Source organism: Lagopus leucura, unplaced genomic scaffold (genome assembly GCF_019238085.1).
Source record: "Lagopus leucura isolate 7727_CA_CO unplaced genomic scaffold, USGS_WTPT01 Super-Scaffold_100159, whole genome shotgun sequence".
NCBI classification, from domain to species: Eukaryota; Metazoa; Chordata; class Aves; order Galliformes; family Phasianidae; genus Lagopus; species Lagopus leucura.
In genome coordinates this window covers 14,798,553-14,817,839 of record NW_024962335.1, presented here as the reverse complement: position 1 = coordinate 14,817,839, position 19,287 = coordinate 14,798,553, and the positions used below count along the sequence as shown (strand labels likewise).

General features: G+C 39.1%; 1 protein-coding gene across 3 annotated transcripts in view; it reads right to left on the bottom strand.

The window, feature by feature from the left end:
• The window catches only part of LARGE1 (LARGE xylosyl- and glucuronyltransferase 1), a 277,571-nt gene that overhangs the window by 100,102 nt on the left and 158,182 nt on the right, over positions 1-19,287 (bottom strand). For all 3 annotated transcript variants that reach the window (XM_042889480.1, XM_042889481.1, XM_042889482.1), the window contains one exon: positions 6,760-6,931. In XM_042889480.1, coding sequence (XP_042745414.1) covers positions 6,760-6,931 — 172 coding nt within the window. The remainder of the gene's footprint in view (positions 1-6,759; positions 6,932-19,287) is intronic.

Here is a 19,287-nt window from a genome sequence, read left to right as displayed (position 1 = left end):
GAACTGTTTTCTTCCTAGATCCTCAGAATCAACACATTACATATAGAATCATTTGATTTGGAAGAGACCCTTAAAGGTCTTCTAGTCCAGCTTCCCTGCAATGGACAGGGACACCTACAGCTAGATGAAGTGCCACCTCTTTCCTTGATCCCCTCCTCGTTATCAGCAAAATCTCCAATTGTGGTTAAAAACTTGTGGTTTTTTTTTCCCTAATATCCTACATGTTTACTTTCTTTGGCTCTTCACCTAGATAAACTGCAATTCAGTGTTCAGTGCTGTAGCTTCACACACAGGTGATACAGTTGCATCACCAGAGAGAGGACAACACACCCCAGCACTTCTATCAGCTATAGCTAACAAGCGGGATTCTTTCTCAATGAAACTTCAAAGCTTCTGCAGCAGAAGAGATGGAAACACCACAAATCAGGAACAGAAAATCTTAAGCAGACAGAGTCTCCACAGGGACCTTTTCAAAGAGAAAATGTATTGCATTTGTGGAATAACCCTAGGATGAGCTAAGTACTGTAGTCTAACCATTAAACACTTATACAAGTCTTTCAGAAACTAACAGATGTTCCTTTTATGAGCGAAGACAAGTGCCATTCGGCCTTTTCAGACACCTATAAAATTTCAGATGATTTTAAGCTATTTTAATAGCTGCCTGACAATTTTATTAATGCACTCTGCTACAGCGTGATCCTGTTTCCCTCACAAAAAGACTGACTCATACTGTGTTATTTCTTCACACACTATCGTGTACGTTGCTAATGCCTTCCTCTTGAACTGTGAGAAAAGAAAGGCTATTGTACTGACCAGAGGATGCAGAAAGATCACTGCAGGATTTAACACAAACAGCATGTCAGCCTGCGGAGATCCTGTGTCAGAATGATCTGTGGAAGCTTTAATGGTTTACTGATTGTAAACTGAGAGACTGAACTATGGAACCTGCTTGGAAACAACTTTGGGGTTCAAATCCCGGCTTCAGCCACAGGTGACAATGAAACAGTGGCAACAACAGAGTATTTCACATCATCACAAGATCGGAATACCTACCAAAAGTGCAATCCTTGCAGAAGAACATAGCCTTGTAACAGGCATAGTTTATTAGCACAGGGCTTCACTGGTAGAGCCAAATTCAGGCACATTTGTACAGCACCTGCTGGCTCTGCCTGACTCTCACTGGTGCCATCAGCATCTCACTTTCTGGCACACAGATTCAAACACAAATTAAAAGCCATGCATGTATGTCATATTAGAACCTTACATACAACAGTTCTTGTAGGAACGTCACTACTAAACCACCTACACAGGAGATGGTGAATTTTGGGATGGTTGTGATTTTTTTATTTTCTTTTTCCCAAAGAACCTCATAACTAACCTGTATGTAGATTGTCACCTCAGGCATTCTGCAGAGCGATACGACAGAGCGCTCACATGCTGAGCATTTACGAATTCTAGGTTTGGGGTTGACAACGTGCCAATCCTTCCTCAGCTGTGGGCACTTGATCCTGTACCGAAACCACTGTTGACCTTCTCTGGTATTTGTGATATCTGTATGGATTTTTATCATGGTTTGAGCTCCTGACACAAAGCAAACACCTACTGCATGTTTTTCCTCATGCAAAGTAGGAATACAGGAATCAGTCTTAAGTTTGCCATTTCTCCTTATTGGATGCCTTGGTAATGAAGGTAGGTGATTCTACCTTAATGTCTTATTCAGCTTTCCACAGAAGACTGATTTTCAGAGATCAACACTAATTGCAGTTTATATTCTCTGGATGATTTAATCTACAGGTAGAGTTATTTGGAACACACCGGTTAATTTCTATCCTGCTGTACTGTTTCAACGTAATTAAAACATTCATTGCATTAGCTGGCTGGATTGTGAGACTAACATATTGTGGTAGGTCATCACTGCTCAATAAAGGCTCTGAGATACTGCATGTACTTAGACATGGAATTCCATTTAATAAAGGGGCCCTCAACACTTAACTCTACAGAGATTGTTCAGGTCTCACTTGTGGGCCTCACCTGTGTCTCATGTACAGTGATGGCCTAAGGGAACTGCGCAGACAGGAGAATGGTCACCTAAGACTAAGTAAAGCACAGAGATTGTTTCTTGCAATTCATATAAGCCCAGGTGACCAAGAAGGCCAACGGCATCCTTGTTTGTATTAGAAATATCAGCAATAGTGCCACCAGCAGGAGCAGGGAGGTGACCATCCTCTGTACTCAGCTCTGGTGAGGCTGCACCTCGAGTGCTGTGTTCAGTTCTGGGCCCCTCACTACCAGAAGACATGGAGGCCCTGGAGTGTGTCCAGAGAAAGGCAGCAGAGCTGTGAGGGGTCTGGAGCACGGGTCTGTTGGGGTGCAGCTGAGGGAACTGGGGTTATTTGGTCTGAGAAGAGGCTCAGGAGAAATCTTATCACTCTCTACAATGACCTGAAAGGAGGTTGTGGCAAGGTGGGGGGGTGAGCCTCTTCTTCTCAGGTAACTGATAAGACAAGAGGGAATGGTCTTAAGTTGCACCAGGGAAGGTTCGGGTTGAATACCAGGAAAAATTTCTTCTCAGAAGAGTGGTGCAGCATTGGCACAGGATGTCCAGGGAGGTGGTAGAGTCACCATCTTGGGAGATGGTCAAGAAAAGGGTAAATGTTTCATAGAATGAGTGGTCACTGATGGTAGGACAAGATGATCTCAGTGGTCCTTCCAACCTTAATCAACCTTCAATGATTCTGTGATATGTAAAGCACGCATGATATATACAGGCTGAGATCCTGACTGGAACAACAACCTGTAACAAATAATTATCATGACCGTAATAGTCAAATCCCAAATAAATTCACATAGACATTTAAAATGAATGCTCATGAGAACCCATGTTTAACAAACAGTTAAAGTCAAAATGAGAAGCTCAGAATAAAATAACCACATTTCAATGCCAAGAATCTGGGTAAGCAAAAATATCAAAACAATTATCTGATGTGGCCTTTAAAATAACTTTAAGATTGATGGCAGAGAGCATGGCTTTGGACTGGCTATTTTCTCAGAAGAATTCACACAATTTCTGCAATAAAAGTATATTGGTTACACTAATCCTTGCTGTCTGAAATACTTTGCAGCACTTCATCTAAGAATGCATATGATCTACAGTCCCATTCTTTTGCCCTTAGGCTAGATGCTTTCTCAAGTTTAGAACTGTCAAAATCCTGTGAAAGATGAATAGAAAACCTAATCAGTGTCAACTAAGTCACAGAAAACATGCATGACAGGTTATCTTCACTAGATGGACTGCAGACTCACACCTTTGAAGTCAATATTTGGCAGCATATATATATATATATCTGTTCTAGAGAAACAGACTGCTTATCTTTGGGAGAACAGGAGAGAATAAGACTAAAGAAATGTTCAGATCCCAGCTGAAAACCTGTGTCTGACTCTTGAAGTAAGTTACTGGTTTCCAAAGACGTATTTACACATAAAGACTGAAACTTGCATTTGAAAGTAATAATTATACGATCTTTAGTAATTGCTGAAAGAAAATTTTAAATGGCACATTGCTGAGAGACAGTCTCTTCTGAAAAGAGGTGTGAATTTCTCCCTAAGCCTAAGGTTGCCACTTCAAAGAGGAGGTTTTCAAATAAATTCACATATGTGGATCCTTAATTTGTGCACAGGATAGTTGCACCACTTATCATAAGGGCATATGCAAAGAGCTTATCAGAAAAGGGCAGAAGAACAGTAATTTACAAAGGGAATTCTACTCAATTTTTTTCCTTCTGCAGAGTGGATATAGTAGTAGTTTTAACAACTAATATATTAAGCTACTATGTAAGGGTCTGATCTTCTCTGCAGTCCTTGAAATGACTGAAAGAACCTTTGCAGAACAAGGATACTGAGTATTTTAGGTACTACTTAAAAATACACCGAGGGGCTTTTCTACACAGAAAATCATACCTGGCTAAACTGCAAGACAATCGTTAATGTGAAATTGATTGACATTGGTAAGGACCTCTGGATCATCTGATTCGAGCTCTTCTCAAGCAGGGAAACTCAGAGCAGGGTGCCCAGGACAATGTCTAGAGGTTCTGAAGATCTCCAAAGTGAAGACTCAACAGTATCTCTGCCATTGCTTTGTCATTTGCACAGTAAAGAAATTCTTCTTGGTTTCTAGATGGAACTTAAGTTTCTTCCAAGAGGATGACAATCTGAGTTACTGTTCTCTTTTAGACACTATTTTGGTATGAGAAGAAAAGTCTTCCTGGGCACAGAAATTGTCACAGAGTCCTTCTCCCATCTCTACTTGACTTCAGATTGGAAGAGGCTGTGCTGGACAATCCCAAGTGCTACCCTGCAGCAACCCACAGAAGGGGGTTTCACTGACGTGAAAAATTCTTGTATGTGCTTGAACAGTATCCTGGTGCATGCAATTTATAATGGCCAATTCAGGCCAACAGTTGGGTATTTGAACATTCCTAGAAGGGAACCTGTGGCTGTAAAGTTGCCCCTTAAACTGGGGTCAAGGACAACGTCAGGTTCCTTTGGAGATTAGAACTTGACTTCCCAAGAGTTCTGCACCTCTTTTAAGTGATATTTCAACAAATACACTGAATTGTCCCAAAGGAATCTTCATAAACTTACTTGGTACTTCTGAAGGGAGATGACTACAACATTTGTTTAAAAACAGACCCTTCATTTGAATATTTGGGGCTAATGACATGAGACACTGACGGGAAAAATAAAAAGACGCTGATGACAAATTGAGAATCACTGTGTGAGTTAAATCAATCTTTTACTAAGCAGTAAAAGGGCAGCAACCCTCCAGACTATTTGCCCTTGTCTTCCACAATCCATTTTCACTGAATCTTTGCTTAATGGGATTGCACTCCATAAAGTAAGCTGCACCACAAGCTTGGACTGACAGACTTTCATTTCTCTCTTCCCTCCAAGATTTTGGATCACTTTTTTGGGCACACATGCTTTCCTGAGTCCTCTCCCACCCTGCTGAGCTCCCCGCTCTACAGGATTGTGCTATTAAGCCTTTATTTGTATGTGACCATCTGGGAGATGAGCAGATGTAGACACTGAGCAATTTGTTGCTACGTGTAAAACACTGTGGAGAAGCAGGTGGTCAGCAGGAATTAAGAAGACAAACCACACAACTTACAAAATCATACACGTGTGACATGGGAGTGATAGGTATGTTATGAGGGCTGGCAGGTGCACAGGAATTCTGGCTCTGTGTGTGACTTAGAGCTTTCCACAGCTCTAATTAGCTGAATGACTGCCTTGGTTTACATCTGCTTTTCTGGCTTTCAGTAAACATCCTTGTCCATATTTCCATCTCTTCTGCCTGTATTTTTTTCCTTAGGCCTTCATTGCTCCCTATTCCTTTCTTTACAAGTTTGGCTTTATGCTTAGTTTCTTACCCCATTAAAAAGAGAAGCCTTCATTGAAACTAGGCCAGAAAACATAAACAAGGAGAGGATCTCTCTAATTTCAATTCAGATTTTAGTGTCCTTGACCATGCAGTGATCTGTGCCCAAGTTCATTTCATACACTTCTTTATATTCCTTAATGAAAAAAGCTCGTGTATAGTTCAGTGAAATAAGTAAATGAGTGCTTCTGGTTTGGATATTGGTATTTCCAGAAAATTGAAAGGAAAAAAATGCACTGAGAAGTAAGCACTAGAACTGAGTGCTTGATGGCTGAGCAGAAGATAAGTGCTACTGCCTGTTAGCTGGGTACAGCAAAGGCAAAAAGGCATTCTGGATTTCAACATGGGTTAAGCAGATTGAATGTGCTCTCTTTTCTGTCACCTTTGTAACAGAGTGGCTTATTTTGGCTTCTGTAAATAAATTCTTCTATTCGCTTAGGCTGACTTTTGCCCGAGGTGATTTGAAGAGAACTGATTAACATCAAGGCTGAACTTCTATGGGGCTGTGAGCTGTCAAGACAGGACAATGGAATGCCTCTGCATGTACCAGCTCTCCAGTACTCATTCTGAGGGCAAGAGAACAGCAGGGCATGCCTCTGACCCTGAAGAGCTGGCAACACGCAAGTCTGAGAGAATTAACTAGGTAGTTTTAGCCATGTACTAGCCAGGAAAAGCACTCTGGTTTGTGACAAGGAATTGGGGAGCTTTTCTGTCACCATCTCATTACACAGTTACTCTAACAGTGTCTCTTCCTTGTCAAGAATGTTTTCAAGGAGCCGTGGGATACGGGGAAGGAAGCTGCATTAGGTGAACACATCCAGATGCCTCTATCAACTCTTTTAACAGGAACACACAGTAACTCATGTCTATTCAGATGTGCAAATTTGCCTCCTTCAATCTCCTCAGTCTGAATATGATCCAAGCTTCATTCACTGTCAGTGGCATCACAGAGAAGTTACATTAAAAGTATTAATCAGTTGTTATTAATAAGAAGTAATATAAAACCAGTTCTTCCAAGTATTGGATACCTACGGGGATTGAATGGTACTTCAGTAAAGCTTGCTCATAATTCTTTATCATCTACTCTATTGTCAAAATCTTGTCTGTCCCAAATGATTGGATCAATAAAACAAACTACACTGATAATAAGCGTTGTCCATCATTCTATATGGGACATTGTTGATGAAAGTGTTCACAAATAGAACAACTACACTGAAAGAACGAAACCATCCAGTGTAACTCAGACTTTTACCTCCATTCTGCTGTCTGCTTTACCACCGTCCCTCCTCCATGAATAAAGAGGAAAAAAATCATTAGAATACCTTTGAACTTGTGAAAGACAGCCCACAGCTCAGCAATGTCAGTGGCAAACGTTATGTCTGTGTCGAGGACAATCACTCGCTCAAGATTGGAAGGTAGAGTCTTAGTCAGAACCAACTTCATCAGCCCGTAAATCCCAGAGTAGTGTTTGTTGGGGATCCAAGATACTTCCGACTAACAGGAAAAGGGAAATGAGAAAGAAAAAGAAAAAATAATCTCAATTAGATACATAATCTCTTTCTGACTCTGGTTTCTTGTAACAGTGGAAAGTCTGTGAGTACAAGCAAAACAGAACCATCTAAAACTTTTTTTCAAATAAACATTAGAAGTTCTGAAATACCCTGAAGTTTCTGAATGCTGGAACAAAAAAGATTTATTGAGGCAACTTTTTAATACAATACAATTAAAATCAGACAAGTCCTTTCAACGTAGAACAATTTGTTCTGAGACATCCACATACCCTGATAGAAGTGAAATATATCTTTAATCCACAACTCCAGGTGCATCATACATTAATTTCTTTTTCAAACAGAAAAAAAAAAAGGTTTGTGTTTGCTATTCCCAGAATTTTCTGACTATGAAGTAGAACTTTTTTTTTTTCCTTTATTACAGATTTATGGGTCAGAATTTTAAAATGCCACTCACTTGGAACAACAGGCCAGAAAATTGCAAAACGTTTTTTTTTTTTTATTGAAAGCTCAAATTTTCGTTAGACCTTACACCCTTATCTTATCACTACTGACATCATACAGAGATACTCAAAGGCAGAGAAAGGAGAAGATCTGTAGCCTTATTTATTTATTTATTTATTTATTTATTTATTTGATTAAGGGAGCGAACCTAAACATTTATACTTCTTCCACAAGGGCTAAACAAAGCATTTTTACAGCTTCCAAAGTTAGTTACAAGGCTTTCCATGCCTCACTGTGCTACTGACACTAGATTGTTCCATGAGCTATATATTTCACTTCTTGTGAGCTCAAGTTCTTCAATATCAGAAGTCATCACTGAAAAGCGAGGTATAAAAGTTTTTGAATTGTTCTTATTACTGTGTCTGAAATTCCTTGTTTAATGCTCTAAAGGGCACGCACTGAAGTTCTCAGATTTTTACTGAGTTTTCTCTTGAGCAGTGCTCCCATTAACTTCCATTAGTGTTTTGAATTTCAGCAGCCTGAGTGAGAAAGGTTTCAGGATTTAGCCTGGAATTTATACTTCAGAGGAGGTAGGTAGAAGCCCAGTGCATTCATAAAGCTCTGAAGTTTGATTCCGTTGCTTAACTGCCTCGTATCTGTTTACTGGCACTGTAAAAATTGTTATGTGAAATAGCTTTTGCACATAAGAACTCACTTCCTCCAGGATCCTTCAAGAAAACCTTCCTGTAACAGAACCAATTCCTAAACTTTATTGGGAAGTTGGAAGAGTGGTTAAAGAAAAGCTAATAATAGCTACATAGAGTGCATTTCCTTTTGAATATAAAGAAACAAGGCTTCTACCAGCCAAAGCTGACCTTCTCTTTTCCTTCTAACAAGATACACAACTTTCTTCTGTATACTCACAACCCCTGTATCAGGGCAGACCTTCCCCCCACTAAGTTAATTAAAAAGACTGAGGATACCAGAGCAAATCTTTTCTCCTTAAAGTCAAATTTTAAGGGGAAAGGCAGGGAAATCAGATTATCTTAAAACAACTTCCAAGATGCGAAGTTGGTTGGTTTTTCTTTTGTTTCTATTATTTTTTTTGTTATGGTTTTCTTTGTTGTTGGTTTTTGTGTTTTATTTTTTCAAAATATCTCATCCTGACAATAAATTAGTGCTTTCACTTGCCTGCACATATAACTTGCATATAAGCATCTGCTCACACTACCTTGCTGGCGTTGCACCTAGACAAGTGAATGTGTTACGTACTTGTGCTCTCCTTTATAAGATTTGCACTGCTGAATGCCAGAATTAGGAGAAGCAAGTGAATGGGCAAAAATGCAAGGACTCTGGTAGAAACCATTATGAAACACATTCAAGAGTGAAGTAACACACAGCGTGGTTTCATTTATGAAGCCATCATTCTTACTTCATTCTTGCTTGCTTGTTCTCTCTGTAATTCGCATGGTGCCTAGAAGAGAAATCTAATTTCTGTCTTCCTGAAATATGCTACTATTAAGTCTCTGGGTATACACACATAAATCTCCATACTCCCCAGAACTGTTTTGTATGTGTGTGACAAAGAGAACTTCAAACCCACGCCCTCAAAACTCTAAGTATTTGCGATCCCAGTTCTCCCAAACGATGGCCCAAGGAATGGACCATCACAGCTAAGTGCCAGCAAAGCAGTATTTATCTCGATTCCCCAACCTCTGCACATCATCTTGAATCTGTCACTTGATGTAGCTGTGCTATACCAGCCATGGGGATCAGCTCTCCAGCCATACTGACATAATGCAGGAGTTAATGTAATTTTAGAGACTTGAGCTTGCTTTTATTGTTATCCATTCCCGTGTTATTAATTTTGGATGGCATGTCCCTCATTTAATTAGTCCAAATGCAATACTGCTCCAGAATGACTCCTAATATGTTTATGCAAATGAGCCTAATATGGCAGGGGCTCAGATGTCTCCAGGATAGCCTGAAACAAGCAGAGAAGGGAAAAGGCAGCTGGAAAAGAGTCACCTTCAAGGAGCCATTACTTCCTTTTCCCTCAAGATTCCCAGAACCTCAACACACGGCAGGCTTGCCATCCTGAAGCCTGATTCTTCAAACGATTGCTATTGAAAATGAAGAGGAACAGTTTCTGTTCCAAGTGGTCCGAGTGTTTGATTTGAACCTGAGCTGAAGCTTAAACTGTCAGTTGGCTCAACATACCTGAATTTTTCTCTCCTCCTAAAGTAGTGTTGACTAAAACATAAACAGGGGTCAAATTAGAATAATGAATAATTTCTTGCTTGGCATTGCTAATCATGAATAATGTAACCATGTCAAATACATGCCAAGAAAAACTCCTTACCCTACACAACAAGACTATGAAGGCTCATTCTCTATGGGCATCACATATAGCCTTGTTTAAAAATAAAATAAAATTCAAGAACACTATGATTGAATCGGTGCTCAGTAACGCCAGTTTGAAATAGTTAAGGTGGCGTAGGCACAAATGCCTGCGAAACTGCGCAACCTCTAAGCTGTCCTCTTTAGCCACTTCCTTTATGTAAAAGTTATCTCAGTATTTTCTGTAGGTCTTAATATATTTTTTCTTTAGACTAGTTAAAATGGCCCATACAGGAATGTCTGTGAATCATTTGCTTTACAAATTGCATCAGAATAGCTTTCTGAGAACAAATATTCCTAGAAGGTATGGGAGGAGCAGAAAAAAAATAGAGTTAGTAAAAGAGTAAACTGACACAAAATTGCATGACATACTTTCCCATTTGTGTAATTCTCACTTCAGTAGAAATAACGTAGTCTGTATTTTTATCTCAGATCTCTAGCTCTCAGAATCTGCATTTTAGTTCATGAGAGGAAAGAGAAGCATTTAGCTGGTGTTGACAGTGATTCTTATTCACTTTCAGTAAGATAAGTTAAAAAATATCTTACTAAAGATCTTTCATCAGAATGGATGATCTTGGAGGTCTTTTCCAATCTTGGTGATTCTATGATTCTATTATTTCCATTTTTACTGCCTCATCCCTGGAGGCAGTGAAGGCCAAGTTGGATGAGACCCTGACCTGGTGGGTGACAGCCCTGCCCACGGCAAGGGAGTTGGAATTAGGTGGGCTTTAAAGTCCATTCCAACCCAAGCCCTTCTGTGAATCTATGATTATTGAAGACTGAAAGCAAACTGTTTACATTATTCAGTTCTTCTGCCAGGATGTACATGCTCAAGTGCATGCTATACAGAACTGATTACCTCCGTAAATAGGAGAAAAGTGGCAACAACAGCCTCCACGTGCAGGGATATTTTGCCAACATGGTCTTCCCTAACTGCATAGACCATTTCTAGGACAAGCTGAACGAAACACTGTGGCTATACAGAGCCCAACTCAGATCTCTCACTGTTGCTCCAGCTGCAGAGGAGAACCCTAATCATTTTAAGGAAAGAAGTCTAATGCATACAGCTTGAAAATAAAATCAAGCTCCCTGCTTCTGTGACTGAGGGAAAACAAGTGACTTTTCTGAATGAACTGTATAGCAACCACATGCCAAGGCTTTAGGAGTCTATGAAGGGGATTGAAACTTGTAGACTGAGCAGAGAGCAGCATGGGAAATATTACCTGTATGAAAATAATTAGGGTGGGAGCTGTGACCAACAGGAAGAAGACTTTATGGGTGCCTGTATGGTTCCTGATCAAGAGTCTATAGATCTCCGCAGGCAGCCTCCAATAACAGAGAGCCTATTAAACAGCATAAAAGCATGGAAATTCTACGGTGGTATCTCTCCCATCAATGCTCCCATCGTCTGGCAAGGTGTGTCAATTTCAGAATATAGTAGAGTAGTGTAGATTACTGTAGAGTAGAATAGAGTATTGCAGAGTAGAGCAGAATAGACTAGACTAGACTAGACTAGTTCAGTTGAAAGAGATTTTCGAAGATGATGTAGTCCATCTGCCTCATCACTTCAAGGCTAACCAGTTTCTTAGCTAAAGGTGGTATTCCTGTAGTTAACAGCTTTTCAGGGAATTTTCATCTGTAAATTTGACAATTTCTTAGGTGCTGTAAATTTTAACCAGCTGCAACATCCTACTGCAAAGAGTTCCACAGCTTATTTGCTACTCCTCTTTGTATGGATCCAGCTATCTACCAATTTAATTTGGCTGTCATTCTTTTTCACAGAACTATTGTTAATAGCAAACCCATTTCCCTGAGTGGTTATGGCCAGTTCAGAGCCCATCCCTGTACACACATGGTTAGAATTCTTTTCTCTAATTTACTAAGAGCTGCCACCTGATTATAGGATCAGGATAAAGGAAGATAGCTTGGAAAGTTGAGTGTCAAAAGTATGGTGCAGGGATTAGTGCCAGTCATGAGCATGAGAATGAAAAGGAAGAGGGCAAGTGCTCTGGTTATGTCAGGAGAAAAATATACCTTGAAGTTGTGTGCCAGCATGGGACACAGTTTTGTATTTGCTAACAGCCCAATTAATTAAATTCAAACACCATCACATTCCTCTTTATACCCCATGCTTCTAAATGTCCTCAGACTTACAGGCTGAGGTATTTTGTTTTCAAGTATCATTTTTTCTGCATTCATCCTTCTCCTTGTTACCTTAATAAAATTAGGATAAGAACTATAAAGTGAAGCACAAGGAAAGAGAAAATGTATTAGAAGCCTTACCCTAGTGCTGGGTTGTAAATACATATACAGATCACAACACAAAACAGTAGCTAACACAGAAGAAGATATTCTGAGGGACTGTACATGTTCCTCTCATCACTTAAACTCTTAAGAACAACAGCTGACTGAAAACTTAACAATTTGGCTTGCTATGTTCTGCTAGGATTGGGAGGAAGTACATAATAAAACACTCAGAGGATGAGCTAACCAATCACACAAACCTGACCCTGCATTTCCTTTGCAGATGCAGCCTTTCTCCAGCTAACCGAATCTGACTACCTCCCAGCCTGACTTTTCTGATTGAATGGGCTGCAGTTCTCACACCTTCCTCGTCTGTTCAGTAACATATTTTTCCCATTTTCTTATCAAAATTCCTCCCTATCTCACAGCATATAGCACTGTGGCACCCCCTGAGCTACAGAAAATCCTTCCTGTTCAGTGTGATAAGATGGGAGAACTTTGGTTGATGAAGTGTTTTCCCTGGCAGCATATCCTTAAACTCTTTACACTGTAAAAATGCAACCATATTACACTGATTTTCTCACTAAATTCACTGCATCTTCCTTGACACCCCTGGGGAAAAAAATAATCAAAATAATCCTCTGCTATGAAATAATATCCTCATGTCCACTCCAAATAAAATATACTCTTTCTTGTTCAGATAAATTGACAAAAGCATCACTACAGCAAATATCTTGCAAGAATCCAAGGGTTGTATTGGTGGGGTTCATGCCCACAGGCAGAAGCTGCCACTTGCATGTACCCCTCTCAGAGATGGACTAAGAAATGAGATCATTAAGGTTGGAAAAGACTTCTAAGATCACCTAGTACAATTATCCCCACCTTGCCCACGTTCCAAAAGATTCCTGAAGGTGACAAACTAACTTCAGGATCTGAAAAATGGCCAGCAAAGCGAAAGAGACAGAAACTTCCATGTCATGGTATAATCAAAAAGAGTGTTTTAGGTTTGCACAAATATTCTGAATTCTGTCTCACAGTGACCTGAAAACTTGTACCAAAATGGGCAAGAACTTAAAACTGGAGAGTTCTCTGTGACATAAGACAAACCAAATTCTTTGGTCATTCCTTCAGCCTTTATAATTAGCCCAAGTATGGGAAACACCCATGGAAATTCTGATCATGGAATCAGATCATAGTAACGAGTTATTTTCCTCAGATTGGATGAATAACTTCCTAGACACAGTTGATAACTTATTTGCATAGCTTTTTCATTACTCATTTAGTGCTTTGCTGCTCCTATGACTGCTAGAGGTAGTGAGATAAAAATGCTGTTTTTTAAATCAGGTGATTCTATTTAAGACAAAGCCAGAAGAACTGTGGCTTTCAGGTAGTTTCTCAGATGGAGGAAAATACTGTTACCATTTAATGACCATCATTTTCCTATGTTTATTTTGCAACACAAAGCATAACAAGGCAGGGAATATAAACAAAATTATATTACTGGCACAGAGCAGGCACTTTTTTCAACACGCAGTATTTTTCATCACTGTTTTTCAGTTTCACACAGGTAGAACTTCATCCAGCTGTGAAGTTTTCCCATGACTTTTCTCACATTCACGAAAACAGTCACAATTCCAGCAGCATGAGCATAGATCAGGGTCAGTTTCAGGATATTCTTTCCCATTTCATGCTGGCCATGCCTCACACCTAAACCCACATGGCTGATCTCCATCCTCCCTCTCTTGATTTATCAGAGTAAGATGAAACATACTGTTGCTGAGACTGGATTAATGTAATCTTAGAAAGAAGAGTATCAGCAGGTTAAAAATAAATATGCCTAACATTCATGTCTTCGTTATCACACTGTTTTTTACAGGCAATTAAAAAAAAGAAGAATCAAAAGAGACGGGTTCATTCTGAGTGAGCAGAGCCCAGGAGGAAGAAAGTGACTCACCACCTGAAAGTTGCCACCAGAGAAACACCAAAAGGAACCTATCTGCATCTCACCTTGAGCGTGGGGAGGGGAATAAAAAGAAAAAACAAAACAAAACAAACCACAACAAAAATCCAAACCTTTGCTTCTTTCCTGTCACATATCCAACCAATATTAACAGAAGAACATGATTCCTGAATTAAACGAAAACACACCATTCTCCTAATGCTTTCTGGGGAACGTAAACGACTTTAACCTTGAGTTTAATTTTTTCCTAGGTGATTCACAGGTTTCTATTATGCTGATAGTCCCTACCCCTCTAACAGGTCCTTACTATTTATATGAATGGTTGTCAAGGATACCGGGAGCCTAGCAAAGCTGTGTAACTTTTCTAGATTTAGAATTTCTTGTGCCTGGGTACTTAACAAAAATAATATTAATTCACACTGAGAAACAACTGTAAGGGGACAGGAATTTATATGTTTTTGTCAAAATTATTTTTGTATTCCTGCAGGCCTTGACTGCTGTTGTTCTTACTCATCAGAGAAGCACTGGTGACTTTAATAGAATTCTGCCTCATCTTTTGCTTTATGAACAGATGATATCTTCCACACATACGTGCAACAAGTCTAGATACAAATAGCAGTGAGCGAAAAGGTTGCGATTGAAATAGATGGTTATCTGAACCTCTGGGTCCTGGATAACATAGAGCAAATGCAGAAATCATGGAGCAAGTCACAACTGGAAAATAAGATTAGATATTAAAAAGGTAGAACAAACAGTACCTCCCAAATCAGCATTAGCATACAGCAAAGCAAAATAACTGCAAATTAATTCTCATCTCTGTAGCAAAGTGTGTAACACAGTCTGATGCTGGTGCTTGCTTTTCTTTCTTTTTTTTTTTAACCTTTCTTTCCAAATCTATCACCAATATATACATACATGCAAAGGGCAGATAAGTGAGAAAAACCTGATTTAAAGATGCTAATTCAAAACATCTTAATAAGAAAATTAACTGTGGATCCAAGAGTTAAGACACGTTCTGTGCTTGGAAATAACCTACTTTATATGGATGAAACTGCGGACTGTTATATGAAGTTTTAACTTTATACGACTTTTTTTGTGTCTCTGCGGTTAGGGGTCAAAACATCATCTATATGGCTTTTCAGAAAAGAAATGACCAGAGAGTCATTGATCTTTGTGGAATATCTCCCTTCTCTTAGGGCTTTGGCTGGTTTTCCTCCAGCTGGTTTCTACCTCCTCTCCCTGCTTAACCCCACCAAACTCAAAAGAACAATTTCCACTTGACTATAATCAATCCTTTTCTTTTCTCTCATTGTGAGGCATTTTTAATTCTCTGTTTCTTGCTATCACCAAATTGCTAAAAGTTCTCTTTGTTTTTCTCTACTCTTCTCCAAGATGAAACTGGAGAACAGAAAAGACAAGACAGGAGAGTTTTAGTTCATGATGCTTCCTGTTGCTTTGAGGACTTTGGCCTCAACTCAGTTGTTTTCTCATTGTGGTAGTCAAGGTTGAAGGACAAGCAAGAGTCAGAGAGCATCCTAAGAAAAGCCAGGGAGAATAAATCAAACACCTTTTGAGTCCCACTTCTCTGGTATTGGTAACAGTGCAAGCCTTCCCTACAAAATAAGGCCTTTTATTTTTTCTCCCTCTTTTTTTTTTTTTTTTTTTTTTTTCTTTTTTCCCTTCCTGTCAGTGAATGAGTGAAAAGAAAGAGATGTAGATTGGGTTAGACAAAATGGCAAAAAGCCAGAATGTTCTTCTAAAAGCTGACCGATAGGTAGACACAGCTAGAATTTGGCCAACAGTCAAAAGCAAATTATGGCTGCCCTTCTCAGTTCACCGGTACAGAAAGATAAGAAAGATCAGTAGGACCCTTTAATTGCCACTGAACTCAATCAACAAGCTCTTTGTACACATTCATCAGGGAAGATATAAATTCATGAAAATATTGTTGATGCCAGCTTTTTAATTTTAGTAACTATGCAAATACACGCACATTAGCAGCAGGCATTATGTGTTATGTGTTTTGGCAAATTTCCATGCAGCTCTTGGGGTTAAAGTCCAGAGACATCCAATCTGTAGTGCTTATGATGGCGTGGTATTAAACAGGTGTCATTAAGATGCACTGGCCAGAATAAAAAGCAACACCATCTCCTGCATAAACACGTTATGTTTGTTAGACAATAGCCTTTCTTCTCTGACAAAAATATAGGAAGTGGAGTTTTTTTCCATATAAGATTTTGGACAAGAGTACGTTTCCAGGATGATGAAAGGAGACAGCAAAATAGGTACAGTGATTGTTATTACCCAGTGATATCTTTTAGGAAACTGCAGGTCTAAAATATTATCACATGTAGAAAACTCAAATGTTTTGGAAAGAATCTTTCACCCTGATAAGACTGAAAAATCTAGTCTTGTTTGTATCTAATAAGAAACAGAAGGTACCTCAGTGCAGGAGTGAGAATTGCAGAAGATAATGATTTGTGGAAGGGATGTGAGACTGCAGCTCGAAGATCCTAATATGATGTCAAAATGTGACACATAAACGAAAAAAAAGGATTCACTCCTCTACTCAGAACGAAGCCACAAGCTATTAATCAGAATCTCTTCAGGAAAATCATCTCTCTACAGAGACAAACCTTTACATTTTCTACCTCCAGATCAACAAAGGGGGAAGCTTAAATAAGCTTAAATAATAGAAGCTGGAAATGCTTCAACAAAAAAGAGGCCCATTAGTGGTGGAATACACATCTTGCTGGTTAGATAAACAACACATCCCACTAAGAATTATTAGCTCCCTTACTTTCACCAAAAGCAAAGAATTAGAAGGAAAACAAATAATCTTCCATGCTGCAGGTCTGGAGGCCAGGCAAGTATGAACTTCTTGTATAGCAATTACTGTTGGAAGAGAACAAAAATTACATTGAATGATGCTTTTTTCTCCAATGGTAAATATTACAATAGATGAAAACTATTGAAAATCCTGGAAATTAAGAAGCTCCTGTAATGCATCTGGGATAAGAAGGATAATAAAAACAAAACGTATTACCATTATTAACCAGCAATACTAACAGTAACCTTGTACAAAAAGCACTACAGCAACAAGGAAAAAATAGTGTTCTTTTCTTTGTTAATAGATATATCTCTTATACAATACAGAATTAACTAGAGATACACTATGAAGAAAATAAAGATACAGTTAGGAAAGCTGGGCTCTTTCAAAGCAAGAAATACTAAGCTTGATGATCACAACACCAACCTAGCTTCTTGCCTAAGTTCTGGTTAAATACTGGTCAAGATAACAGTGAATTTGCCTGAGTGACATTTTAAGGGTGTGTCTATGTAGCAGACATATCTCTCTTACTTTTCTTGAAACTTTTGGGGTGTAGACTAAGCCATTGGTGTCACCCAAACTCCATGTAATCTTGTAGCTTCACTCTAAGGACTATCAGATGCAGTCAGATAGACAGGTGAAAAGACAGATCCCGAGTGACTGATTAAAACCATATAGCTGGAAGCATTTCATGAAGGCTTTCATCTGCATTAGATAAAAAGCTGTGGAATCCATTCAACCATGAAAAGGCTCAAACCTGATGAAATGGAACGGTATATGAGAAAATTATCAGGAGATCAAAACAATGCTGAGTTTTCATCCTTGTTGCTGAAAGAGTAAGACAATCATCCTCAACAAAACTTTTGCAAGGTGAAGTCAGTTTGATCTGAAAAATGATCTCTTCACTAACAGAAATTATATTTCACAATTTAGGAATTCAGATGTTTTTACATCAAGATGACTGAAAAAGAGGTATCATCAGTGGCATATAATTACTAACCTTACTATAAATTTCCCCCTTTGAAGCAGATACTCAAACATCAAATTAGTCTGAATGCCTTTACCCAAGCTGAGACGGACACAGAAGACCTATGAGAAGAGAGGCTTCACTGTGTGCTGGTGCTATATCAGACTCAGGATGGCTTGTAATTAGCAGAGTTGGGAAAAGGTGTCATGCACATAAGTATTCCAGGTAAAATGAACACCATTTTTCACCACAAGAACAAACAATTCAATCGTATTCCTTCAGAATATTTTTGGCCTATGCTAACTGCCCAGAAGGAATAAGCTCACCTCAGACACTGCTGTGCTCCCATCAGTAATCCCTACACAAGGAGGTATCACTGTGAGCAGGTGAAAAGCCACTAAGATGTTAGACTATACTCAATACACGTCTTCCCAAGTCTTCATCTGCTAGTGTCAAGAAAATAAATTGTCCTGGATGACCATTAACTAGCAAGTACAGTGAATATGCAACCTATACCTGTATGCAAATGAAAATGTTAAACAATTTCCCAGTATAGGAAAAGAAGTGAGGTTAGAATAGCAAAATGCCTTCATTCCTCATAGAAGAATGATACAGTTCTGCAAAAGCAATTGATGCAATGGAGATATATAGAACAAACAATAGTTGCAGCAGTCAGCTTGAGGCACTCTGTGGTTTTAAATTTCTTTCTTTACCAGGACACATTGGATAATTTTTGTAAAACTGGATCATCTTTTGGAAAATCTCATGTGCAGTTATTTTTCTTTTCTCATGCCCTGCTAAAACAGCTTTCCCTGAGGGTTCAGTACACATTGTTACAATAAGAATGACATTATGGAAGCTGAGTGCCACACAGGAATCCTTGCTATCAAAATGTCACTAAGTCCGATACTATGATACAAATGTGGGTGATGGCAGTGGAAGAGTGCTGGCTCCTTGTTCCTTATTTCACTTATGTTGTGCAGAATAGAGTGGCTTCCTTTTGGGTGTAGCACAGAGTGACACAGGGAAAAGTCTTGCTTTTCCCTAGCATGAAGAAAAGGTGGAACTCCAAAGAAACCCACAGCTGTTAGAGATAAGTTATAAAATTAACCAAGAACTTCACTGTTTTCAAAACACTGACATCAGCATGAAGGTTAGGCTTTGCTTTGGAATAGCCTGTTTAAAATCACAATTCATCCCAATATGAGCAAAGCACTAATACAACACAGTAGGTAGGGTCATTGGAGTAAGGCCCACGACATACTGCACCTGCTTGTATCATATTGAGCTTCATTCCAGTACACCAGTTCCTTACAGTTCCAAGTCCTACAAGAACTGTCAAGATGGGTAAATCCTAGGAGAAATTACACAGAAATCTTCTGCACAAAACTCTTTGACCTTTGCTGTGTTGACTCCCTCTAGAGGCAAAGTCAGGGATGAGACTGATTTGACCACTTTATAAGGGTTCCACTGTGCTAGGGATGTTGTACTAACTCT